The sequence below is a fragment of the Barbus barbus genome (assembly GCF_936440315.1).
Source record: "Barbus barbus genome assembly, chromosome: 46".
NCBI classification, from domain to species: Eukaryota; Metazoa; Chordata; class Actinopteri; order Cypriniformes; family Cyprinidae; genus Barbus; species Barbus barbus.
Genome location: NC_136724.1, coordinates 16,959,441 through 16,987,370, shown reverse-complemented (window position 1 = coordinate 16,987,370; position 27,930 = coordinate 16,959,441). Strand labels below are relative to the sequence as shown.

Sequence of the window (27,930 nt, the reverse complement as noted above, 5' to 3'; positions counted from 1 at the left end):
CAAACACCATAGAAATGTGTCTGGCACATGCACTTTCTTCTGAGGCCCAGGCCAGTGTTCTGTCGATTTGTGCTACCCTGTCAGATTTTCCTACCTCCCATTAAAACAGTAGTACAATTCGACAAATCACATTATTTCAGCGATGGAAAGCATTAAGCTACATTAATATTGGATCTAAAACAGTAAGCTCAATCACTAATAAACAACACTACAGAGACACATTTGAAAATGTACAGAAAACACTTTCCTTTACATGATACAGAACAGGCACTGTTACAGTAACAATGTTTAGGTCCTTATAAAATATTACATTTCCATTTAATTCTTGATGTAGGTCTTTTCCTTTTGACAACGTTCCCATCGATTGCAACATTTTCCATTGCTTAAACTATGCCAAATATTTGAAGGCAGTCAAATGACTCGTTTTAACTAATAACTTCCATGTGACATTTAATGGGAAACAAATTGTTTCAGCCATTGCAGTAGCTCAGTAGTGTGTCTTCTGCATGTCTGAACTTTATTCACCTGAAGTGTTTTGCAATTCAGAGAAACAAGTTGTCTCAGACGCAGCCTGAAAATCCAGTTTACAAATCATTTTAGTCAAAAGTCAAAGAAAGACATCTTCCATCGTCACATCATTTTTGATGCCCACAAAAGAGAAATAATTTAAATACCTTAGATGGAACATTGGTGCTCAAAGTGCTACCGTTCCCACAAAGGAAAGGAAAGGAAAGGAAAGTGGTGTGTGGCCACAATAGATCAACGCATACAATGCATAAACATTCAAACACTGCAGCTGAAATGTTAAAAAAAAAAAAATCAACAAAAAAATCATAGATATAATCTGAGAACCTGGGACAAGCACTTTCGGGGTTTTGATCCATTCTATCTTCAGCGCATGATATAGATCTGTAACAGACTGTAGAAAGGCTAAATGAACCTGAATTGGAACTGCTACTGACACAATAGGCCATTTCATTCTTAAGAAAGAGGATACATGCTTGTGGAACGTGGATGGCGGTTTAAGAAAACCACATGGTTTGCTTTTAGCAAGACTGGTCTTGCACATTTTTATAAAAAAATGACAGTCAAGCAACACTTGAAGTACAAGAAAGTTTCGAGTGCTACTCAAGTAAGGTAATGTGAATAACACAATTTTCCAGACTTGATAAGATAAAACAAATAGAAACTTAGATAGACTTTCTATCATTTAAAATGGCATGATCTGAAGTCCTACGTTAAGTAGGTAACACCGTTTGCTTTGCTGTCTTAGGCCCGTTCCCAAGTTACTTGGAGAGGGTCAGATGACCCTTCCTGGCCTGGTAATGTAAAAAGCGGAAAGTGCAGTCTTTCCTAGACAGAGCCGTTTACATCCTCATGGGTTTTCCTATTGAAATCAAATGGAAATGAGATGTAAATCTTGGAGAGGTTGAAAACATATACTAAAAGTAGCACAAAAACATTAGGTCATAACGGAAAGACATGTAAACATGTCCAACTGGGGCAGAGCGTGACATAATTACAAGGTTTGGGCCAGTAAGGGTCTCTCATTATAGGGATGTATTATGCTGGCTCAGGTATTGGTGAACGGCAACTTCCAGCTGCTTTCATCCTTCTGAATTTCCCTCGTCATTTTTCACCTTTCTAAGCCCTTTATTCCGGTGTCTCTGAATGGCTTTCCAGATGCGACACAATGATCCTCCCCTATAGTGGGAAATAAATGAAATATTTGTATTAATTGCAGACTTCTTCTTAGAGACAACGACTAACTACAGGTGTACAATCCTGGGAAAAAAGGGCCAAGCCCATGAAGGCTGAACATGAAGCTTTTAATCGTCTTAACACAAACTACCTGTAAGGAAATCAGCAAGAATTAAGCAAATGCATTCCTTAAAAAGCCACTGCTGTCTATCAAAGACAGAACAAAGTTTTTATCTGAATACAGTAAGTTTGATTCAGTAAGATTCAGATCGGTGGAGTTAAGGTATGCAATGCACCAGAGAGGTGTCTAAAGATCTGGTGAGAAATACAATTTATTTCTATCACAGTGAAGCATGGAGGATGATGCTTTTGAGTATGAAAGAATATTGCAGAATGGTGTGCTTGCCACAACTGAGAAATTGTCTAAAGAGGAACAATCAGATGTTATTGTTCAACAAGAAAATGCTCCTGTCTACACTGCAAAGACAACCAGGATCATGTTTTGGCTTGGTTGGAGTCCAGATTTGAACCCTATAAAGAATATTTGGTCTCACATTAAACACCAACTAACTGGGAGACATTTTTAAACTACTCATTAACTGAAGCCATCAATTTTGTGTCTTCCTGCAGTGGGCATGTTTACCCACACAGCATAAACATTTAAAGAAAACAAATGGAAAAGCTCTTCAGTACTAAATTACTTGAATTCTTGCAAATTTCCTGACTAGTGATTTGTGGTTAAAATTGTATAATGTGCACCAATAAAAGTACCATTTTGGCTTTTTGGCTAGTTCACATTTATAAATGATAAATATACAATTTATATGAAGTCTATAGAGTCTAAATATCCCTTATTATAAATATATATAACAATAAAGAAGATTTAAATAAATAAATGAAAAAACTTTTATTCATCAAGGATGCATTAAACGGACTAAAAGTCCCAGTAAAGGTACGTATAATGTTAAGAATTAAAACAAAATATTAAAATAAATTATTTCTATTCATTAAAGAATCATGGTTTTCACTAAAACTTTAAGCAACATAAAATAAAAATATTCATAAAAATAAATATTTTTGAGGGGCAAATCAGCATATTAGAAAGAATTCTGAAGCATCGTGTGACACTGAAGACTGAAGTAATTATGCTGAAAATTTATCTTCAAAAAATTACATTTTAAAAACATATTAAAGAAAACTTTTAACTTGTAATCATTTTCGTATTACTGTTTTTACTATATTTTTGATCAAATAAATGCAGTCTTAGTGAGCAGAAGACTGCTTTCAAAAACACATCTTACTGATCCCAAACCTATCAGCTATATATTATAAATATTCCATATAATTTCATTTACTTACATGTTCCAGTTATTTAGTATATTGAATATTATTATATTTACGACATTTCAAGTGGCATAGGTGACTAAATAATTAGGGCCACTATATGCAAAGGAACAGAACACACAATCAGTCAGCATTTACAAATTAAGCCCTCACCTAAGCCTCAGGCAGCGCAGGTCTTCTTTAGTAACATCACAAAGAACATCACTGAGCATAAAATCGTCTTCAACAAACTGTCAAACACAAACAGAAACCACAAGAACTTGCCATGAATCTTCCGTCAAACAGTGAGTCATTTTCTAATCGTGGGAATGACACAATATAGGCAGTGTTTAGGGTGACATGTTTCACCTTGTCTATGGTCTCAGAGTCGGCACCCTGCTCCTTTAGCCAGTCAGTGAGTTTCTTGTCAGGCTCTGGATGTGTGGCAATCTGAAATATAGTGGGGGCTGATGGAGTCTCTGTTGAGGGCAAAGAAAGGATGTAGGAATATTAAGATCTCACATTCGCATTTGAAGTCAGTCACTTATTGGGTTCTGTATTATTTAGAAAGTTGCTTGTGTAGGCAGCAGACAGTACAGCGACTCACTAGTTTTCTCTTAACAGAACTTGTATTTGCTTTGTACCATAAACTGGTTATAAACAACTCTAGAGGTCAGAAAAGGATACTGGAAATCAGATAGGGGTGAGTTGAAATGTTACCTATTACCTTAGCACACAGGCATACACAAGGTTTTAGTGTAAATAAAGACAGACTAAATGGCTTATAAGCAAGTCTAAATCAATACATGTGTGTGATTTAGTTACACAACTAACCTGCAGCAGGCTGCTGTCGGATCCTGATAAGCTCGATGTCGTGTACCCGCTGTTGGAGAGTCTGTCTCAGTACCTGCTGATATTCTCTCTCCTTCTGTACCAGTTCTTCAAGCAACCTGAAGTGGCAACATAACACTGAGACACTATTCAAACATTATGAGCATATTCTAGCCATATAAGATCACATTTCACTGACTAAACCCAACAAGAAAAGACAGAACACATTTGAAAAACATCATAAAACCATTAAACTCCATAATTAAAACTAGAGGCTCTCTTATCTTGCATATATTGTTTTTCACAAAAATACAAAGAAAGACAAGTAAATAATTTGAAATATAACAGAATTTATTGCAAATATTTTTAAAACATATTGGAATATATCAAATACACATTAGATTTCAGTAAGGTTTTTTTTGAGTAATTAAGTATTAATTTACTGTATTATTCAGAAAAGTGTCATCAAAGTTTTTCAGTTAAGACATGATACAAAATATTTCTGTTTTAAGTGCATGCTGTCCCTTTGAACTTTTTATTAATCAAAAAGTCTTGAAAATTTTTATCATGGTTTCCGCAAAAATATTAACGGCATATTACATGTTTTTTAACATTGATAACAGCATATTAGAATGATTTTAGAAGGGAAAAAATCAGCTTTGCGATCACAGAAATAAATGACATTTTAAAGCATGTTAAAATAGAAAATGGTTATAATAAATCCTAATAATATTTCAGAAAACTAATGTTTTTATTGTATTGTTCATTAAATAAAGGCAGCCTTGGTGAGCACAAGAGACTTCTTTCAAAAACACAAATATCTTTCTAAACCAAACTATTGAACTGTAAGGGTATATTTGTAGTAAATAATGTTAATTACTTAAGTGTTTTTTATTATTAGTCAATATATATATATATATATATATTTTTTTTTTTTTTTGTCATTTACTCACCATTGGAGGGGGCGGCACAAGCGTATTTTGTATACTGCTTATATTTAACTGTCTTAGAATTGTCTCAGAATGATGTGTTTTTTAAGGAAGCATGGTGTGTACCTGCTGGTTTCCTGTTTGAGGTGTCCAAGCTGGGCTCCCAGCAGCTGCTGTGGCCGCTGAGTCTCATGGGATATGACTGAGCTGAGGGTGCTTACTCCAGACGTGAGGGCTTGATCTTCCTGTGTGGTACGTGCCACTGATCCAAAGTCCCCATCATCCACTTCATCTACTTCATCTGCGTCCTTATCTGCACCTTCACTTTCTGACGCAGGCCCGAAATGTGTCTGCAGCTCTAGAAGAGAGACAGATGCAAAAGCATCAGAACAACAAGTTCTCTGTTTTCTCCATTTCTGTCCCTCTCTCACACTAACACACCTGGAATTAAAATGGTAACAGCTGCCTGTACAGCCCGTCTGATGATGTTGTCCATGGCAAACATCCAGTGAGGTTTAATGTGGTGGTTCCTCAACACTTTATTTACCTGCAACAAACAGTTATGAAAGAGGAATATTAATCTCATCACTCTCAAACCGAACCACAGGAGGGAGACACTTATACTCTGAGGCTGCACAAGAAAGAGGCACTAACAAAAATATCAGAGAACAGACTCAACTAATGTTTTGAAGCAAAATATTCTCCATAATGTTGAACACTATAGAGAAAAGAACAATCATGTATCTTCTTGCATTAGATTTCTCCAATATTTGACAATAATATAAACTGAAGGCACAGTATAATATAATAAATACAAGCAAAATATGGCAGGATGCAGGGAAATAAATATAAGTGTAAAATAACTGAATAAATCAGCTCAGCAAAAATGAATTAAGTCGAATAAGATCAATAAAAACACAATACAAAAGCAAAGCTTTGGATATATAATATAAAAGTTATTCTTAGTGGCTCTGTGCACTGTTCATTAAAAATCATTCTTTAAAAATTATTTATTTAATTAAATGAATTAAAAAGAGGATGTAACACATAGATTTTAAAATATTTCTAAAAGAAGTTTCTTACGCTCACCAAGAATACATTTTTATCAAAATATAGTAAATTATTGTAATATTATAAAATAATATTAAAATGTAAAATAATGGATTTCTATCAGCATCATTTCTCCAGTGTCACATGATACTTCATAAACCATTCTAAGATGATATGGTGCTCAGGAATCTTATGTCCAATGTTGAAAAACATTGTGCTGCTTAATATTTCTGTGAAAATCATGATACATTTATTTTTCAGAATTTATCTAGTAGATTTTTTTTAACATTATACACGTCTTTACTGTCACTTTTAATCAATTTAATGCACCCTTGCTTAGTAAAAGTATTCATTTATTTAAAAAAAAAATACTTTTGAATGGTACGGTATGTCGAACATCTGTCTTTAAGGTTTAAAAAATGTATATTGCAGCATAAACAGGATTTTATCAATAGGCTAGTGTACCATGCCTGGGTAGGAAACTGAGATTGTATACTGTACAGTAGCATTTGAGAACAATATTATTTATACTGCACTCCACTCACAGAGTCCTGGAAACCAAACAGAACCAGCTGGATCTGGTTGATTGATGTGCTGTCGAAGTCCAGGTCCAGTTTGAGTTTTGAGATGGTTGTTGCCATGACACGTCGCTCAGGGCATCGTATAAAGTCCCGCAAGATGCAGATGATCTGTTTGATGTGGTCCACTGACAACTTCAGCTCCTCCTGACCCTAAAAGACAAGAACACAGTCGTCATTGTATGATTCAGACATACCATACACACACACACACACACACACACAGTCAAATACGCAGGGATACACACCTGGATGTGGTTCTCCATGAGGTTGGAGGTCACTTTATCCTGGTCCTCATTGAGGACCTTGTAGAGTATGGCACGTCTTTCACTGTCTTTCTTCAGCAGGAAGAGCCCAGAGTCACTGTTCTCAGAGGAGGCTGGAGAGCTGCGGTCTTCTGCTGTAGGACTCTCATCTGGAACACTGAATCACACACACATTTCACACTGATTCAGTGACAACATATGAATATAAATCGTTTCATGCAGATGTAACATTATGTACAGTACTGTTCAAAAGTTTGGAGTCGGTAGGATTTTTTCAGTGTTTCTGAAAGAAGTCTCTTATGCTCCCCAAGGCTGCATTTATTTAATCAATAATACAATAAAAAGTGTAAAATATTATTTTAAATAATGGATAATATATAATAACTTTTAAATATTAAATTAATAATAAAAAAATATATATATAATATTTAATAAAATATTTTAAAATGTAATTTATTCCTGATGGCAAGGATAAATTTTCAGCATCATTATTCCAGCACTATCAAAAAATAATAAATAAATAAATATATAAATAAATAAAATCACAATTTAACTCTAAAAAGAAAATTTGAAACCCAAAATTCATCTCAAATAAAATAAAATAAAACTTAAATAAAATAAATATGAAATGAAATTAAATTAAATTAAAATGTCAGTTTAGGCAAATTAACTAACTGTGCTTTTAACCATATTAAACATTTAACTCATCTCAAATATCAATGTTAAAATTAGCAGCCAAAGTATATATAAATCTGGAGTGGTGATTAAAAACCATGATTTCTTTAGAGGAAAGAGGAAACGTGGTTAATGTGTGACTGCTCTGTGATTTGGTGTGTGTGCGTTGAAACCGAGGTGAAGAAGTGGTCAGTAAAGTGTTCATGGGATTATTTTATGAGCAACCAGAGAGCACCTGTTGTAAAAGGCATTATCTCATTACACACACGTACATACACCTGCCCAGAAACCACGGCCCAGCACACCTGTCTCCTCATTCCACCGCGTTAATTAAACAGCGTTTCCAAGGAGTCAACTAGCTGCCAGGACAGACCTCAGTGCTTCATGCCCAGGAAGTTGATTTACTGTTGGTCTGAGAGCTGAAGCGGCCGCGGATACTCAAGCTCCGTAAACACAGTCACGTCATTAACATTCCAGACGCTAATCAAACGCTCACATAAGCGCATACATATACACACTTACATCTATCGCTGACCAAAGCGTGACCTAAACTCGTCTGGACCGGTTTGAGGACCCTTGTTAGGCCCTGTATTCACCTTAGTGCTCATCTTCTGAGCTCACCTGAGGAAGTTTGAGTTGGGTGGTTTGATGAGGTTTTCTGAGCTAGAGCGTTTTTTCTTCTCGAAGAACACATCTTGTTTGGAGTCGCAGTCTGGAGACACGGAGCCCGGTTCACTGCTGCTGCTCCCTGTGGCCTCCGTTTGAAGCTGTACTGGCAATGAAACACTGCGGATGTAGTCTAAAGGGAGGAAAACACAAACAATACATGGTCACGTGTGTTTATGCACACATATGTGACCCTGGAGCACAAAACCAGTCTTAAGTCGCTGGGGTATATTTGTAGCAAAAGCCAAAAATACATTGTATGGGTCAAAATTATTGATTTTTCTTTTATGCCAAAAATCATTAGGAGATTAAGTAAAGATCATCTTCCATGAAGATATTTTGTAAATTTCCCACTGTAAATACACTTAATTTTTGATTAGTAATATGCATTGCTAAGAACTTCAGTTGGATTTTTTTTGCACCCTCAGATTCCAGATTTTCAAATAGTTGTCTCTTGGCCAAATATTGTCCTATCCTAACAAACCATACATCAATGGAAAGCTTATTTATTCAGCTTTCAGATTATGTATACATCTCAATTTTGAAAAATTGACCCTTATGACTGGTCTTGTGGTCCAGTGTCACATATGCACTCAAAGACATTCAATCAGACAGATCAGAGTTTCACAGCATTTTTGCATTTTATTTTCCCTCATAAGTTCGAACCTATTAAAAAATGTGAATGAATACTATATAATAAATGGTGATTAAGTGGATTCACGAAGACAAAACAACCTTAATCATTGACAGCTCCAATTTAATTTAATGCACTAGATATTTCTATCACAATATATAATAGCAGAATATGGTAACATTTCACAATAAGATTAGATTTTTTTTATATTTGTCAACTACATTAGTAAATATGAAACAAACAAGGAAAAAGACTTTTAAAGCAGTTAATGTTAATTTCAGCATTTACTAATACATTATTAAAATCAAAAGCTTTACCTGTTAATATTTCGCACCTGAGCTAACACGAACTAATAATGAACTAACGTTAACAAAGATTAATAATACTGTACCTTTAGTTAATGCATTAACTAACTAATGGGACCTTATTGTAAAATATTACCCACAATGTTACAGTAATTAAGGTAAGATAAAACACTGAAATTTAATTAATATTAAACCACAGAGAAGAGAAAGCAAAACAAAAAAGTTAAGAGAATGAAAAAGATGGCATGAAGAACCAATAAAAGAGCATAAACTCAACACAATCACCAGTACCCAGCAAAACACCAATAATTATGAGCTAATGATATTCAAAAACACATAGAAAACAGATGGCAGATACAAACCTTGCCATACTGTTACACAGAGAATCCAAGCCAAAGCAGCCGATTCGATGGCATTAAGGAAGAAGGAGACATTGTGTTATTAATATTTGGACTGTACTTAAGTATGAAGTCTAATGAACAAATCTGGGAAGACACCAGGACTACAAAGCTCTTTCTTTGCTCCAAAACCTCCTCCTAAGAGGAAACTTAACCAAGTTAATGCAGAATTGCATGCACCCTTTGGAGAAATTCTGTGAAAGAAAGCATTGTAATAACCTGAAAAAATTAATTCAAGATGAATGTTGATTATACACTACAGTTTTTTAAGGAATTAAAACTTTTATTCAGCAAGGATGAATTAAATAGATCAAAATGTCATACATTTAAGATGCGGCAAAATATTTATATTTCAAATAAATGCACAAATCCTGTAAAAAAATGAAATGAATCCTGTAAAAAAAAAAAAAAAATGATCGAAGCTTTCACAAAAATATTTGGCAGCACAATTGTTTCAATATTAAATTTCCTGAGCAGCAAATCAGCATATTAGAATGATTTCTGAAGGGTCATGTGACACTGAAAACTGGAAGGCACTTTTGTCATCACAGGAATAAATTACATTATTAAATATACTAAACAAAATAAAAAAAGGTTTTATTAAAGTGCCCCTATTATGCCATTTTTAAGGTAGCCAATATTGTTTTATGAGTCTCCTAAAACAGGTTTACATGCATCCAAGGTCAAAAAACACTTTAGTTTTCTCAAAAAATAGCTTTAATTTTACATAATTTCTAAATGATTCCTAAATGACTCGTGCGAAGCAGTTCAAAGAATCAGTCGTGAGCCCTCACTGCTGTGATTGGTCAGATGGCGCAGTCATTTGTGATTGGTCTACCACATACAGCGCAAATTGACCTATGCCCATGTGTTACTTCGTGACGTACAGCCGTAACAGAAAAATATTCGAATTCCTAACGACTCTTTTTTTTGATAGACAATAACTTTATATATCGTGCACTTTCGGCTTCACAACTTTGCAGAAAGTTTATGTTCACATACTACTACATGACACACTGCATGAAAGGTAATATTCGAAAAGGCATAATAGGCGCACTTTAAATTCACAATATAATGTATTTTTAGCCTTGGCGAGCATAAGAGACTTATTTCAGAAACATTAAAAAAATCTCACTAACCCCAAACTTTTAAATGGTTGTGTAAACATATAACTTATATTTAATTTAAAACTAAAAAATATTAATAAAAATATGCCATTGTCATTAAAATGTTTAACCAAATACATTAGCTTAGCGTCAAGCCATTAGCTTAGCAACATGCTAACATCAAACTATTGTACTATTCTCTGCAAGGAGCTATTTATGTTGCTCACTATGTAAAGAGCTTTTCACTTATGAGGTTAAATGGCGGTTTGGATAGCAGTAGGCAGCTCACTAGCTCACTTCTGTCACTCACTGACAATGTCAAAGAGAAACGGTGAGCGTTTTCTATGAAAGCAGAGCGCATGTTTATGTGAAACACCAAACCCTGAGAATGCGTTCCATGGACAGCGGGACAGCTGACATGAGTGGCTGGATGGAAACCATTTGTGAAGGTGGTGTGAGGCCGTATTGTTGATTTTCTTCTGTCTCCTCCCCTTTCCCAGATCCTGTTTACCCATCTCTTGTGTAAGTTCAATCTGGAGTGTGAGAGGCCGGCTGAGGGCAGTTCGGACCTGTTATGAGTCTCCCAGACAGCAGTGAGATGCAGGCGTGCTGGGCTATGGGGGGAGAGTTTGGCAGCTCTGCATGTTTGCCTGCGAAAAATGTTCTATGTGCTCTCTCACAAGGCCCAAAATGCCTTACACACCATGAATGTGACCAGAAGGGTCAACCCAGGTCACAGCTGCAGAAAGCATGTTAGACGTTACCTGAGGGTTTGAAAGCGATCTTGTTCTTTTTGCCTTTGATGTTTTGACGCAGGAATAGATCCTTGAGCAGGTCCCCGGCCGTCGCTCGTTTATTTGGGTCAGGCTCAAAGCAGGAAAGGATGAAGGATTTGGCCTCTGACGAAAGAGACTCTGGGATCTCTGGATGGATCTTAAACATGCCCACCTGGTACAAAGAGAACAGAGACGAATGGAGGAGATGATTAAAAATATGGAAAATACAATATTTTACAACTAATCAAATGAAAAAATTTTGCATCTGTATTTTAAAAACATATTGCCGTGTGTATGTATATAACGGCTAATAATAAAATATGACATTCTGTAGTTTTGTCTCATATCCATTTTTAAATCATATTTGCAAATGTCTTGACTCCACAACCAACAAAGCAATTTTGTCTTTACTGTTCCAATACTTATGGAGGGCACTGTATATATATATATATATATATATATATATTTATTTATATAATACATAACTTTTTATTAATATAGTTATATATATTATATATATTTTCCCCAAATAGTAGACTCAAATAAAAAAATTAAAATACATATTTATTTATTATTAACATATCTACTTGTGTTATTAATAATTATTTTAAATATTTTTTTTAATCAAATCAAAATCTGTGTTAACAGACTATTTTAAATTTTTAAGTAAAAATATTTATACCTTAAACATAGCAGCCTGTGGTTCTCCCAGCTCATGGAAAGGAGGTTTGCCTGTCGCCATCTCTATGATAGTGCAACCCAGGGACCAGATATCAGCAGGTGCCCCGTAACCTCGAGGGCCTTTATCGATGATCTCAGGGGCCATATACTGTAACGTGCCTAGACAGAGATTTACAGGGCAGGGGAAAAGCAGAACTTTATTAGATAAGAATGTGCTGTGACATTATGTTACACAAAATAAAATAAATCAAGGAGAGAAGCGCAAAAGTGATGACAACGACAGTGGAAGGCAAGGGGGAGGACAGATGAGCGCACCTGCTCTGATGCTTCAGCAGTTGCTAATGAAACACAAACACACTCCTGTCTCAGACGCTATGCTAATCTAATTACTCCCCCACAGGAGGCATTCTCATGTTACCAGTGACCAGGACTCATAATCGCTAACCGCACTGGAAGGAACGATGTCTATTTTGTGTCAGGAAATAAGAGTTATCCAAGCCCTGGAGAGGTGAACCAGTCCACACCAGTGTATGGCCAATTTAGTCCTTTTGCAAGGGTTTTAAAATATGGGAAATGGTTTTTAATATTCTAAAATATAAAGGTAGCTATATACCATATCAGGTATACATTTTACAGTTTTTACTGTATTTTTGATCAAATAAATGCAGCCACGGTGAGCGATAAGAGACTTATTTAAAAAAACATTTAAAAAAAAATAGCTGTGTAATAAGAATGTTTCTTAAAATTTCAGCTTTGCTATCACAGGAATAAATTACAATTTAAAATATATATTAAAATACAAAATATTATTATTATTTTAAATTGAAATAATAAAACTTCTGCCAATATGCTGAAATTGGACTTTATATTTTTCAAGCAGTTTTTTTCTTCACTTTGCTTGTTCTTGTTCTCTCTTTTCTCAAGCCCCAAATTAATGGATGTTGTTGATGTCAGTTTGTGATTTGCAATTAGTGGAAAATCAATAAATATATTGTTAAAAAAAATTGTAATAATATTTTTTACATTATTACAGTTTTTACTGTATTTTTGATCAAATAAATTCAGCAAGAGACTTTTGAAAAGTAGTGTATATGTGTCAAATTATTTATTTTTAAATTAGTTCAATTCATTAGATTTTTTTTAAGGTTAAACAACGTATTCATTCAAAAGTAGTCATTATTATTTTTTTAATTTTCTCACAGAAAATTTCTCTGAAACTTTTTCCATGCACCTCTTTCTAAACCCCTAATTTAGAGCATTATTACACACTTTATAAATGCATCCTGACTGTGTTGGGATGGAGGAGGTGCCTTAGTACATACTAAAGCAAGAGGAATGAAACTCCCTTAGATCCTGTTTGGTGGGGCTAATGATAGACTGAACTTTAACTAAGCCTAAACCCTGACCTGGCAAGAGAACCAGGATGTATGATGCACGGGTCAAATGGAACAGGGAGAGGGTCACACGGAAGACACGTTTTGCAATTTAAAAAAACACAATGAAAAGTGAAAGAAATACCAGTGAACGTCTCTGTGCAGGGATTGACTCCAGCCAGCCTCTTGGATGTGCCAAAGTCAGAGATTTTCAACACTCCACTGTAGGTGTTGACTAAGACATTGTCTCCCTGTGGAAAGTTGAACGGTCAATGAACATCCACATTTTTGAGGGCACCCAAATATAGATCCAACGGATTTGTCATAGTTACCTTGATGTCCCGATGAACGATTTGGTTCTCATGCAAATAACGAAGTCCTTCTAAGATCTGCCGAGTGTAGAAAATTATGGTGGCTTCTTTTAGAGGACCCCACTTTGAACGTAACAATGCTGACAGACTCCCTGCAGAGCAAAAATGATGAATATGAAGAGCAAATCAAATTTAAAGTAGAAAAGACGTATTTGATATTCTTTTGTCAGAAACTATACATGTACCTCCAGGGACTTGTTCCATGAAGATCTTAATATATCCATCCTCTGACACCGAGCCCAGGTACTGAACAATGTTCCTGTGTTTCAGGTATTTGTGGAGGGCTATTTCCTCATGCAGTGGTTGGGAATACCTGCATGTATCAGAATTATTTTAGTATTTTTAAATACTATTATATTTATTCGCATTTTGAATTAGCTTAAATTTTAATATTTTAGTTTAGTCATTTGGAATTGTTTTAATAGTTCTATTTAGCTTTCATTTATTTAGATTTTTCCTAATAGTCAGTTAGTTGCCAAGGCAACGGTTCAAATTTTCTTTCATCTCATATTTATATTTTATTTAAGCTCTTTCCATTTAAAAAACTATTTTTGATAGTTTTAGTTAACAGTAACAATGTGTTACATCATGTAAAATACCATCTAAAATCTACCATCTGTCAGAGACCACTTTCACAATCCAATCAGTTATATATTAATAAAACTAAGTCTCACACAATTTTTTTATTTTTATTTATTTATTTATTTATTTTAATGGTCAAATATTCCATTTCAGGTGGAATCGGCTTACTCCAAAAAGGTGTATTGCGATTTTTTTTTTTCACAGTCTAGTATAATTTCAATATGTATTTTAAAAAGATTAATTTAACTGTACAGTTAAAAAGATAAATGAACATTCTCAGTCTCACTCACTCATGTTCCAAATAAGATATTTTTACAAACAGCATTGTAGCACAATTATCTTCATTGTACGGACAAAAATAAAACAAACATTTTACAGTTTAGGCATGACATAAGGGTCAGTAAAATAATTTTCATCTGACAAAAAAACAACTGCATCCAAATATTCAACATATGCTGGTGAACATCCATGCTGGTCTGCTCTGCTGGTCTCACCTGCTGTCTCTCTCTGGGATCTCTTTGATGGCAATGCGCACCTGGTTACTCAGGTCTCTCCCTGCATAGACCACTCCATAAGTTCCCCTACCCAGAACCACCCTGTCGCCATTCTCATTGTAGTCGTACTCGTACTGCAAAACAATTCAGGAATTAAGTACACCAAGCCTCACAAATCCAACAAAACTATAGGCGAGTTTCTGAAGCTCTTACCTCCAGGGTATCCCCATCTCCCTCCCCCTCCAGCTCAACAGCATTTCCTGATCCGTCTGTGATCAACTCTTTCACCATGGAGCAGAACCTTCAAATAAGTGACAACCATCCACACATCGGTTACCTCCACGAGCACCACAGTTTAAAAGCTAATCGATAAACTTCAGGAAAACTAACCTTCCACACTGTTCCTCTGTGGAGAAGTAGATCTGGAAGTCGTCTGAGTTGTCATGGACATACAAAAAGCAGCAGCGCTCATCGAATTTTGAGATGCTAGAGAGTGGAAGAATGCAAGATTTGTTTCACATCTCTGAGATCACGAATCAATTACATTTAAATGGAAAGCACTGGAGTTTCAACTTGTAGTTAAATCACGTAGAAAGTCAGAGATCTGCTAGTTTTCAGACATTGTTTGAAGATGACTGGATAAACACTAGGGATGCACTAATAATAAAACTCTGGAATTGTCATGTTATGACTGATTGATAGCCAATATAGCCAATAAAAAACACACTAGAAAAAAAAATTAATAATAATAAAAAAAATACTATTCTAAATTGAACCATCATCACATTATAATGAACAGTATGAAAATGGAATACATTTTTTAAAAAATACATTTTATGGTGTTATTAGTGCTTTTACAGATCAACATTAAGTGGGCCAGTGTTATTTTAGTATTATTTATATACTATTATAGTATTTACTAATATTTTGAATGATCTTTTTTGCTTTATTTTAAAGTTTTAAGAATGTTGTATGTGCTTTTGTCTTTTTTATTAGTTCTGTAAATATTTCTATTTACCCATTTTTCAGTGTTTAGTGTCAACTTATTTCACTTAGTTGCAAAAGCAACATTTTTCATTTTAGTTCTAGTTTTCAAACAGTTTTTCATCAAGTATTCCTATTTTATTTCAGCTTTATTTTAATTAAAATAAAACAATATTGTTAAAAGTTTTAATTAACAGTAACGGCACTGCAGTGAGCATTAATCTAAATGCAAAAAGAGGAGAAATGAGCACAATCAAATAACCAGTATCAACCAATATGACAAAAAAAACAAAAGAAACCAATGATACCAATATTGTACATCTCTGTTGAACAAAATCTTTTACCTGGGCATTCTGAGTTTCGTTTTGTTTTTGCCAAGTAAATCAAGTAGAACTAGTTCCTACTTAAGCATTTGTTTGTTTATCCTTGAGCAACATTCCTGTCAAACAGACACAGAATTAACCCTCCTAAATCTTTAACCTAATCTAAAATCAGTGAGGAATGATAGGTCGATAAGGAATGTTTTTAAGCCCTTGACCTAACCCTAAAATCAGGTTAATTTAAATATTGTTTCTAGACTATAAAAAAAAACTGAAACTGAGAGGTAGAGACAGAGAGAACGAATCTCAATCTCACCTAATGCCTTTGATGGATGATGCTGTGAAGTTCCACTCATGTATTCCCTTCTGCAACCATGTCGGTTAGGAATATGATATTATATATGCAAAATAAAATTATACAGCAAACATGACTTCAAAAAAACCACAGACCGTCTCAGCAGGCGACACATGCCATATAGAAACATTCTTCTCCTCAGCTTCACTGTTAATGGACACGTATGAGGGCTGGTACACTTTTGTTGGCTCCAGAATCAACACCTGCGTAGTGGAAGAAGTAACAAGGTCCATGAAATGGTGTTCAGTCAATACAGGTGTGGACCCGGGTACTCATATGAATACTCATACTGAAGATACTCATGTGAAGTGGTGTACTACCGGAAAACGCAGGCCGTTGGTGGTTCCTTGTGTGGCCTCCACGATAATGTCCATCCAGAAGTTGAGTCTCTCTCTTTGAGGAGAATGCTCAGTGTTCTGCTTCTTAAAATGCTGAATCAACTGAAGGTTTTGGACGACTGATCGCAGGTACCTGAAAGATAAAATGAATGTGAGCTGCTCCAACTCTATTTCTTATAGTTAATGTATATCTGTAAATGATTTATTCTATATGTACCATATGGGTGGTTTGAGTTTGAAGAGTTTCTCTGCAGCCTGCACAGCTTTGGGGATGTCATTAGCCAGCATGCCGACAGTAAAAAACTGCCCAACGTCCCAGTAGTTATTCATCTTCTCCAGACTGCCTTTACGGCCAAGCAGACTGTTCAACCTCACACCTAAGAAAGAACGAGAAGGTGAGAAGGTGTGACCTGTCGTTAATGAAGTGAATGTTCTGAGAGAAACAGGAAACAGGAAATGTGTTCATCCTCACCGATCTTCCTGAGTTCTATGGAAGTCTCAAACTGCTGTCCAGCCACTATAAGCAGCACTGCCAGATTAATGCCTGAATAGAGAGTGGGCTGCAACTCAAAGCCTTTTCTATACCTACAACATACATGCATAAATACAAAATTACTTTTATTAATGAGATGCTAGAGTGCTCTGGGTGTTATAACACATTTAAGTTGGGCGATACTGTGTTTTTAGCACATGTAATGCATCTACTAGAGTGTTCTGGGTGACTTTAGTGCATTTATTGCAACTGCTTGGTAATTTTGGGTGTTTCAGCATAGCACATTTAATGTTGTTGATAGGGTGTTCTGGGTGTTTGTGCACATGTAATGTGGCTGCTAGGGTGTTCTGGGTAATGTTAGTACTTTAGTACTTATTCTTTTTTTTTAGCATGTATAATTCAACTACTTGGGTGTTTTTGACACATTTGATGCACATACTTCTTGTTTTGGTGCATTTAATGCAGTTGCTAGAGTCTTTTGGTGTTTTTAACACAGTTAATGCAGCTTCTTGTTCATGGTTCAAGTGAACAGAGCCCAATATAAGAGATTCCTTAAAGGGATAGTTCACCCAAAAATTAAAATTCTACTTGAATTTTCTACTTACGAGCTTAAAATTCTACTTAAGTCCGGTTGCCCACTGAAGCTAAGCAGGGTTGAGCCTGGTCAGTACCTGGATGGGAGACCTCCGGTGAAAACTAGGTTGCTGTTGGAAGAGGTGTTAGTGAGGCCAACAGGGGGTGCTCACCCTATGGTCTGTGTGGGTCCTAAAGCCCCGGTATAGTGACAGGGACACTATACTGTCAAAAAGCACCATCTTTCGGATGAGACGTTAAACCGAGGTCCTGACTCTCTGTGGTCATTAAAAATCTCATGGCACTTCTTGTAAAAGAGTAGGGGTTTAAACCTGGTGTCCTGGCCAAATTCCCTCTACTGGCCCTTGTCTATCATGGCCTCCTAATAATCCCCATACACTTGATTGGCTCAATAACTCTCCTCTCCACCTGTAGCTGGTGTGTGGTGAGCGCACTGGCGCTGTTGTGCTGTGGCTGCCGTCGCATCATCCAAGTGGATGCTGCACACTGGTGGTGGTTGAGGAGAGACCCCCCCCACATGATTGTAAAGCGCTTTGGGTGTACAGCAATACACAATAAAGCGCTATATAAATGCATCATTCATTCATTCATTCATTAATTACTCACCCTTATGGCATTCCAAACCCATAAAATCTTTGTTTATATTCGGAACACAAATTTAAATGTAACTGCTTTAAACATGTCAGTTTGCTGTCTATGCAGGGTCAGAAAGCTCTCAGATTCCATCAAAAATATCTTAATTTGTGTTCCGAAAGGGAACAAAGGTCTTACGGGTTTGGAACGACATGAGGGTGAGTAATTAATGACAGAATGATCATTTTTGGGTGAACTATCCCTTTAATTAAAAAACAGATATCACCTTTAAACATATTGAAATTGTGAGCTTCAAGACGCTCATTTGACTCACTCACCACTGGATGGCGTTCTCCCTGTTCTTGGTGTCCTTGCAGTCAGAGTCGAGGAAGATGTCCTTATAGATGCGGCCACACAAGCAGAACATGTCAGGTGCAGGGTGCTCACATGACTGAAGAACTTGCAACATCACACGCAACGCTTGCTCTCGATCTCCTGGGCTGTTACGCCTGTGTTCACACGCGCAAACAGAAATGCATTTGTTCCTGAGATCAAAAGACTGTAAAGGATAAATGTCTGTTTGCCAAGCATATGAATAGGAGAATATACCACACAATGCAGATTTGTGGTCACCTATTGAGCGCAAAAGCATAGTGGAACTGAATCATGGGCTGGTTGGCCAAGTCACAGGTTGGCAACATCTCAATGGTCTGTACCAATTTAACCATAGCATCATAGTCCTGAAAACACACACCAAAGATCATTAAAGCCAACAACAACGTCTTTAATTTTTAGACATGGTTTGTTTATAAAGTAGTACATACCTGTATATCTCTGTAGGAGAATAGCAAGTTCATAACAATGTCCTGAGTCAAAACCTCAGTGTTGTCGATGCGGAGTTTGATACGGGAAAGCTCCTTGGCCAGCTCCTCACCCTGGTATTTATCTCGAGCTTTTCGGATGTCATTCAGCAGCGTGTCTTTATATGAAGCACTGTCAGGGAGAAAGAAAATATAACAGAAGATAGAATGGGATTTAGTGTTTGTGGATAAATTTGTAGGTAGTATCAACTTCAAATGGGATGCTTACAGACCTCTGAAATTCACTGACCATGTGATGCGTCTAAACATCATGCAACAACAAAATAAACCGTGGCTGGACACTTTACATGTTCTTGGCCAGCTGCAAAGTGGGTCAGACTTCATACTAATAATCCAAATCTGAGACAAGTTTGTACTGTTACAGGATGTGAAAATCTTGGCAATATGATCTACAAGGATGTTCTAGATTTCTGATATCTGAGCTCAAGGTGAAAGGACACCCTTACACTTGTTAGAAGTTATTGAAGTTCTTAATAAATCTTGCATGCACTTCTGCTCGTCTGTCTTGATGATATTGGGGAAGTTGTGGCCTAATGGTTAGAGAGTCGGACTCGTACTCCAAAGGTTGCGGGTTCGAGTCTCGGGCCGGCAGGGATTGTAGGTGGGGGGAGTGAATGTCCAGCTCTCTCTCCACCCTCAATACTACAACTGAGGTGCCCTTGAGCAAGGCACCGAACCCCCAACTGCTCCCCGGGCGCCGCAGCATGGCTACCCACTGCTCCGGGTGTGTGTTCGTGTTCACTGCTGTGTGTGTGTGTGTACGTTGGATGGGTTAAATGCAGAGCACGAATTCCCAGTATGGGTCACCATACATGGCAGTATGTCACTTCACTTCATATAATCTGAGCGCTATATCCCATTTGGGTTGAGTCCCATTTCTTTACTCCAGGGATGACAAGGATCATTTGACACCTAGTTTAGATCTATGATGCAATGTTCAATACAAGATACAGAATTCCACTGCATTATTGTTGTTATTTTTTTTTTTAAGTAGTGTATATTAATCATTCATATAGTACTGGAAGATGCTTGCTTGATTTATGTTTAGCTAAATATGGCATGACACCGTTTCGTAACTCTGTAAATGATCCTCTGAGAATGGGCATCCTGTCAAAAGTTATCATAAAGCTAGCAGTCATACCAAGACGTGACATGAATATCTTTGAGCAAGTTGACGAAGCGGTCCACCAATGGGACGCACAGAGGTCCTAGAAGGTTGTCCCAGTTGGGTTGCATGTACTCTGATGCTCTCCGCTGGGCCACGTTCTCACAGCACAAGTACTCATTGTTGGGCGTCATCAAGTACGGGATGAAATAGTAATTCCCGCTGGACGCCTAAAAAAAGATAAACAGATTCTAAATTTGTGCATTAAAAATGCAATATAGACATATTCTTAGACATGTCATATAATACACCACTGTGTAAAAGCACAGACTGTCTGTGTGTTAGTGATCATGTACTCAGCAGCTGGCATTCAAGAAATTCAAAGTGCCAAGGAAATCTTGTTAACACCTTTGTGATCATGTTCTGTCCCAGAATTATAGAGTGAAATGGAGGAGGTAGCCAAAGCGCATCTTAGCACTGCCACATCAACGCCTTAAATGTAAGGGGTCACCTAAAGCCTCTTTCAAGTCAAACAGTCATCATACACTTCAAGACTATTTAAATGGTTAGGCATGTGGTCTAATCATAGATACTAAGCAAATCCTTTGATTCTCAGCTGAAGCATGATGGTTTATATGTATGACGTACAGCTGTTTATATTATAAATTCTGTGATTTTGTTATGCAGGCACTTAAAGTCTTTGGATCCACTTAACTGTAAAGATTAATAATTTCAAAGTAAGCAAGTTTCTCAGCAATAAATAACTCACTGACTTAAGCTCTTAATTCCTCAACATGTCAGCCAGACTGAAAGGAAGTGAGTCAGACAGTTACAGACAAAAGTGGTCACTCTCATTCCAGTACATGCATATGGGATTTTCCCAGCATGCACTAGCATGCTAGCATGCTGTACCTACTTTGTTTCTTAGGCCGGAGCCCCTGTACTCGGGAGGCAACTGGACCCATGGGAAACCTATTTTAACTGGCCTTGCAGCCTTCTCCAGGTAACAGACAAAATAAGAGCGAAAGAAAGGAAAAGAGAATGACAGAAAAATAATATACAGTCTATAGAGTACTAATGAAGGCAAGAAGATACAGATGAATGAGTAAGCCAAAGGGATTTCATCCAAAAATTCTGTCATCATTTACTCATCCTCATGTCATTCCAAATCTGTGGGATTTTCTTTCTTAGAAATTAGTAGAATTAGTAGAAATGTCATTAGTAGAATAACTCTCTCCTGTGCATTTACAAATGAATAGCTTCAAAGGGATGAAAGTATCAAATAAGTAGTTCAAACAACTCATGCTCTATATTACAAGCCTTCTGAAGCCCCACAACAGCGTTGTATGAGTGTTGTGCTAACTAAAACAACTAAAACTATTACAAAAAAATTGTTAACTGAAATTAAGCAGAAATAAAACAAAATTTAAATATTATATAAAAAATGTAAACAAAAATGAGAAAAAAAAATGAATTGCCAACAAACTAAGAGTGAAATATAAGCAAACTGAAGCTAGATAGAAAAAAAATTAATTAAAAATTAAAATGACAAAAGGACAAAATTGTTTTTAATGAAAACTAAAATTATAAAAACAAAAGCTAATTCCAAATATTAATAAATACTAATAGAATAAGAAAGTACTGGTGAGTGGAACTGATGTACACTACCAGTCAAACATTTTTGAACAGTAATATTTTTAAGGTTTTTAATATAATTCTCGAGCCTGCATTTATTTGATCCAAAATACAGCAAAATAATTAATATTGTGAAATATTTTTACTGTTTAAAAACTGCTTTATATTTGAATATATTTTAAAATGTATTCAAATATATGTATTAAATATATTAAATGTATCAATATTTAAAACAGTCGAGTACATTTTTTCAGGATTCAAAGATCAGCATTTATCTGAAATAAAAAGCTTTTGTAACATTATACACTATGCCATTCAAATGCAGAGTCAGTATAATTTTTTTTTTTTGGGGGGGGGGGATTATAGAAATTAATACTTTTATTTAGCAAGGATCCTTTAAATTGATTAAAAGTGATGATGAAGACATTTATAATGTTACAAAAGATTTAGATTTCAGATAAATGCTGTTTTTCCTGAACATTCTATTCATCAAAGAAACCTGAAACATTCTACTCAGCTGTTTTCAACATGTTTTTGAGCAGCAAATCATAATATTACAATGATTTCTGAAGGATCATGTAACTGGAGTAATGGTGCGAAAAATTCAGCTTTTGAATCACATAAATTACATTTTAATATATTCAAATAGAAAACAGTTACTGTTTTTGCTGTACTTTGGATCAAATAAATGCAGGATTGGTCAGCAGAAGAGACTTCTTTAAAAACTTACTGTTCAAAAACTTTTGACTACTTAAGCAATGATGAATAACAATTTCCTGAAAATCTTGACAACCGCTCTAGCTTTCCTTGGTGTTCATGAGAGATGAAACAATTTGAAAATCAATCATTCTTTTGAGTCAAATCGTTTCAATGAAGTGGTTAATCCAGTTTATCGGTCTGAATGATTCACTCATGAACAGGCATGGTCAACAGTTCACTTGAAAGTTAATATCACAGATACAGATTTAAATTTCACCCTGCTCCTCACACAAAACTATCATATGACCCCAGAAGACTTTGAAATATAGCGCTCAATGGTTCTTTTCCATGCTTTTCGAAGCTCAAAAAATATGCAATACCCATTGTAACTGGATAGAAAACAGTGACCCACTGAACAAAGAAAGTTGTATCAAGTTTGGAATATGAGATTGAGTAAACAATGACAGAATTTGTAACTATTACTTAAGGCTGAGAAAAGATAAAGGGGGGGGGGGGGGGGGGGGGGGGGTAATTCCTAAAGAATAAGGGCAAACATAGAATTTCCTTTCTGTTCACATAACCGATGTTATAGTTAGCACAGATCCATCTTTTGCTTGTTTTTGGGCCATTTCAATGAATCACATAGTTATAAAATGCTGTCAAGGTCAGCTACTTCTCAGCAGCCATTCAATATAAGAGGTTTATTTAAAGACTAGCACTCAATGACCCTCTCCTTTATCAAAACAACTAACACCCACTAACTAAAAGTACCATGACACCTCGAGAACCCTTATGAGTTCATCAGAATCAGCAGTAGTCTGACTGGGACACAGTGAGCCACCAGAACCTCGAGTCCACTCACAGGTTAGTGTATGTGCATAAAGGAGAGTTCAGGAAATGATCTGCTCACTATGTAAAGTGTTGTATATATTTTAAGGCACAGAAGAGCATGTAAACATATGTCATAAGAGCTCCAAAAATAGTCTCATACACAAAGGTTTCGGCACACCAACAACAGATGCCAGCCTGTCCTCAAACTTCATCAGATTACCAGTCTTGCAAGCAATGTTTTGATACTTACTGTGTTTTTCTGTGCCACCATGTCCTATGCAAGAAAAATAAAATAAAGAATTATTCAATTGCAAAAATGTACATGCCTATTACTTTATGTCACAGTATTATATAAGACCCAAACCACCTGGAAAGGTTTTGCCATTGTGCCATTTATTATATTTATTCCATGACTGATGGTCATGTGATGCAGTGAATGAGACCTGACTGAATCAGCTGGACACAGCAGCATAACAGAACATTTACAAATACACAAACAGATCGCGTGACGCTCCTCCCCATGCGTTATTGTCATCATGTCAGTATGCTAGAACACATGCCTTCCAATGTCTCTGTGGAAACGTGGCCATGTGCAGCTGTCCTGGGACTTACTGCATGCCTTAGCTCGAATACAGGCCGTGTTGTTCTGGCAGCTCTACTGTCCAGCGCCCAGAAAAGACAAACTCCCTCCTAAACTGAGAATAGCAGGTCAGGACCTGGTAGTGGGCGGCCTCTTTGTTCAGATGACAGAAATACCAAATGTGAGTGTAACAGCCTATAGGCCTGAGAGTATAACCTCCCACCAACCCTTGCTAGCATTTGTGTGGCAACTTAGAAAATGTTATGAGAAGAATATGTAATTCATAAGCTATATTTGATTTAAAAAAATGATAAATAAGACAAAGTCTCATTTTATGAACATCTTTAAAGAAGAAAAGTTGAAAAAAGAAAACTTGTTTTATTATTATTATCAATATTTTAAATGAAGAAAAACATACTTATTTCTATAAATTAGCTGAATAAAACAATAAGACAGCTTAGATGTCTTTAAAGGGGAAAGGTAATTAAGGAATTTTATTTTAAATGAATAAAATACATTTTTGTCGAGAAATTAGTTAAATAAGACTAAGCCTCTGTTTGTAAATGTCTTTAAAGTGAAAAGTAACTTTTAAGATTATTTGTTTTTCTAGAAATTAGTTAAATGACACAAAGCCTCTTTTTGCAGATGTCTTTAAAAGGGGAAAGGTACTTTTTAATTATTATTATCTTTATTTAAAGCACTACAGCACTAATTGTTAATATTAACTAATTGTTAACTAACTGTTAATACTAATATTATTATTATAACTCCCTATCTTCTATCATTTGGACAAACAGATAGTCCTGCCTTAAACTCACAGTATTGATTATTACATCAATATGTGACCCTGGAGCAGGGTCACATATTGATTTTGCACCCTCAGATTCCAGATTTTCAGTTGTGGCTCGGCCAAATATTGTCCTAATCTAACATACCATACATCAATGGAAAGCTTATTTATTCAGCTTTCAAATGATGTATAAATCTCAATTTCGAAAAACTGACCCTTATGACTGGTTTGTGGTCCAAGGCCACATATTACTTGGTTGGCCTTTAAAAAAAAGTGACAAAGAGATATTTTTTGGGGAAGTCAACCTTCATATGGCCTTCTCAAAACCACTGAACATGTGAAAAACGACCCAAACCCCCTTTAAAAACAATAGAAGCCTATGATATGTCCTTCTGTAGATAGCTAGGTAAGCATATGTGTTTTATGTGTGTGTGTGTGTGTGTGTGTATTAGACTGTAACTCTCACCTTAAGTGACTGTGCCGTGTCAGGGTCCGTGTCGTGGTAGAGGATGACATTGTTGGCCATGTCAAAGCTCTCACGCACACCGAGGTGATAAAACAGGGAGGGCTGTCTAAACACATCGCTCATGTCCACAACTGCAATGTCTGCAGTTAAACAGAGGCATAGTAAGCATGCATGCAGAATCCCAGTATTGCATATAGTGTGCACTGTATACTGCAAGAACATCCATTTTCAATTCAATTTCAAAGTATTATGACTTTCCATTGAATACAATATTTAAATAACCTTTTGTCAGTTTAAAGTAGTCCTAAGGGCATATTTGTTCTACTGCATATGGCCATATTTGCTCTTTTCCAGTCAAACACAATCTGTGCTTATTCTATGGAAACTATGCAAACATCTGAAAATGTGTTTGAAAACCATACTACAGAGTAAGCTGCAAAATACAAGACCAGACTTGATGTAACCAGGAGCTGATGCATGACTCACAGTCCTGGGTGTGTGTGTGTGTGTGTGTGTGTGGGGGGGGGGGGGGGGGGGGGTTGGGGGGGGGGGGGGTAATGCAATAACAAGAAACTGATATGTAGAATGCTATATAGAGAGGATGTTTCATACACTTTTGCTTTGAAAAATGAGACTTCATATTTTCAGCTCTAAAATACACTTTTTCTGGTCCTCTAGAGTTCCTTCTCCAGAAAAAGTGCTGCACGTGAGCTACATTCTGCATGCACAAAAATGCACAGGGTCAAACTTGAAAAAAGCTGGTCTTTTCCCCTTCCCAAAGCTCAGATGTAAGAGTGTTTTGATCACTCAGAGTAATGTGTGCAGCCACACCCGCGTGTGAGAGAGAGACTTCATACTAGACCTGGCGAATAAATTCCAGGAAAGGAATGTGCTGGAGGCAGAAGATCCTATTTGCACTCATATTCCTTGAGAGAGATTGTCAAATAGTAACACCCTCCCATGGGAAAGCCCAATGACCCTAAGCCTGACAATCTGCATCTTGCATAAGCACATTTAGAAAAACATATTCGTTTTCTGAACTATTATACTGTTTAATGTATTAATTTAATGTAAATGTATTTTTTACATATTTTTTTAGCAATGATATATACATAATCTATATATTATAATTATAATATATATACATAAGCTATATATTATAATTATAACCTATTATTTCTGCTTTTCCTTGTTTTATTATGTTTGATTAAATGTATGTGTGTGTGTATATATATATATATATATATATATATATATATATTGATATACTTACGCACACACATACATGCACACACCCTGTGCATATTACTATTTACTCTTCATTTATATAAAAATCATAGAGCTATGCCATTATTTAACAATAATTTTGATAATGTTGCTTTTTGTATTGTTTTGTTTATTTATGATTCTTAATCTTTTTGCCCACTATTACTTACATATTTCTCTTTGGAAGCTTTCAATGTTCGATTATTAATTCAATAACAGACTCAATGTGCCAATGAATTTCTACTTTTCTACATCCTGTACCATGCAGAATTGGCTAATTTGTGGAAACAAATTAGCCTCAAAACTAGTCATTTTGGATGCTTCCTTAATCCAACACACCTGATTCAACTCATCAGTCCATTCTGGAAAAACCAGAAGACCTGTACTGGAAGTGCCAGTTTAGGGAGACATCCCGCATGCAGAATTGTGGGACTGCAGGAATTATTGTCGCGCACTGAGCACCAAAGCCTTGCAGTGCCACGTTAACTTACCTGCATCATAAAATGTATCAAGCACTGTTGTCTCCCCAAAGTCTAATCGTCCGAAAGTCACTGTGGTTAATATGGCACTCTCCGCGTCGCAGGCGCGCTGGAGACACTGGAGCGCCCCGGATTCCGGGCTGTTCGCAGCCACTGCCTTCAGTCCATCATTCAGCACATAAACCGCCCTCAGGGACCTCTGTTTGGTCACCGGACTCGGGCTGGTCACATCAGTCCTCTCCACGCCTGCAGACATGGAAGCCGCAGCGGTGTGGTCGCCACCAGCCTCTGATGTAGGTTGATTGGACATGATCTCCATAGTGCGAGTAATTGTCCCTCTGCGCGGTCCTCCTTTTCTTCCCGCAGTTAATCAATTATGAATAACCAAAGTTTAGTGCGCACCTGTGGCACGGAGAGGCGCGTGGCTGTGACGTCTTGCGATTCATTAAAGCAGCGCGCATCACTACATATTACAATGTGGTCCAGTTTTATCTCGTTTGCGCCAGCGGTTATGCAATTATACAAAACGCTTTGTGAATGCAGTGCAGAAAGTCAGGCGAACTTGAGGCGCACCGCGCGCGCTGTGTCTCCAAAGACACGCATTACAATCCTATTTGAGGAAGTCATTCCTCCTGCCCTTTCTGCAAAACGCACGACCCGGTCATTTCCTCAAACGTATGTCCTTGCGTTCAGGCGTGGGTCTATTTCACAAGCGAAGCAAAACTGCGCAAATCTAGAGCGCGAGGAACGGCTCGCGGCGGTTACTGCATGTACAGTCACTATTAAATCATCTGGAGCAGAT

At 36.5% G+C, this 27,930-nt stretch overlaps 1 protein-coding gene across 3 annotated transcripts; it reads right to left on the bottom strand.

Moving 5' to 3' along the window:
* Positions 1-224: 224 nt before the first annotated feature.
* On the bottom strand, positions 225-27,930 carry LOC306864668 (mitogen-activated protein kinase kinase kinase 15-like). 3 transcript variants are annotated; one of them, XM_079408821.1, is made up of 31 exons: positions 27,141-27,930; positions 25,384-25,523; positions 23,798-23,821; positions 21,299-21,379; positions 20,419-20,612; positions 19,221-19,389; positions 19,030-19,136; positions 18,735-18,905; positions 17,209-17,321; positions 16,954-17,113; positions 16,719-16,869; positions 16,494-16,601; positions 16,360-16,409; positions 15,130-15,225; positions 14,953-15,040; positions 14,740-14,873; positions 13,849-13,976; positions 13,625-13,755; positions 13,438-13,543; positions 11,921-12,078; positions 11,227-11,410; positions 7,975-8,152; positions 6,661-6,835; positions 6,380-6,565; positions 5,226-5,331; positions 4,911-5,142; positions 3,859-3,974; positions 3,394-3,503; positions 3,199-3,275; positions 1,641-1,704; positions 225-1,387 (listed from the first exon to the last, which is right to left on the bottom strand). In XM_079408821.1, the coding sequence occupies exons 1-31, from the start codon at positions 27,445-27,447 to the stop codon at positions 1,376-1,378; spliced, it is 4,056 nt and encodes a 1,351-aa protein (XP_079264947.1). In that variant the 5' UTR covers positions 27,448-27,930; the 3' UTR covers positions 225-1,375. The 3 variants fall into 3 exon arrangements, with proteins under 3 accessions (XP_079264947.1, XP_079264946.1, XP_079264948.1); XM_079408820.1 differs by lacking the exon at positions 225-1,387 and having other exon boundaries at positions 1,518-1,704; positions 21,299-21,376; XM_079408822.1 differs by lacking the exons at positions 225-1,387; positions 21,299-21,379 and having other exon boundaries at positions 1,518-1,704.

Coding starts and splice junctions, on each gene's coding strand:
- LOC306864668 (XM_079408820.1), bottom strand. CDS start 27,447: ATGGAGATCATGTCCAATCAACCTACATCAGAGGCTGGTGGCGACCAC. Junction 17,322..18,734: donor AGGGAGAACGCCATCCAGTG/GTGAGTGAGTCA, acceptor TGTATGTTGTAG/GTATAGAAAAGGCTTTGAGT. Junction 17,114..17,208: donor CATAGAACTCAGGAAGATCG/GTGAGGATGAAC, acceptor GTTCTTTCTTAG/GTGTGAGGTTGAACAGTCTG.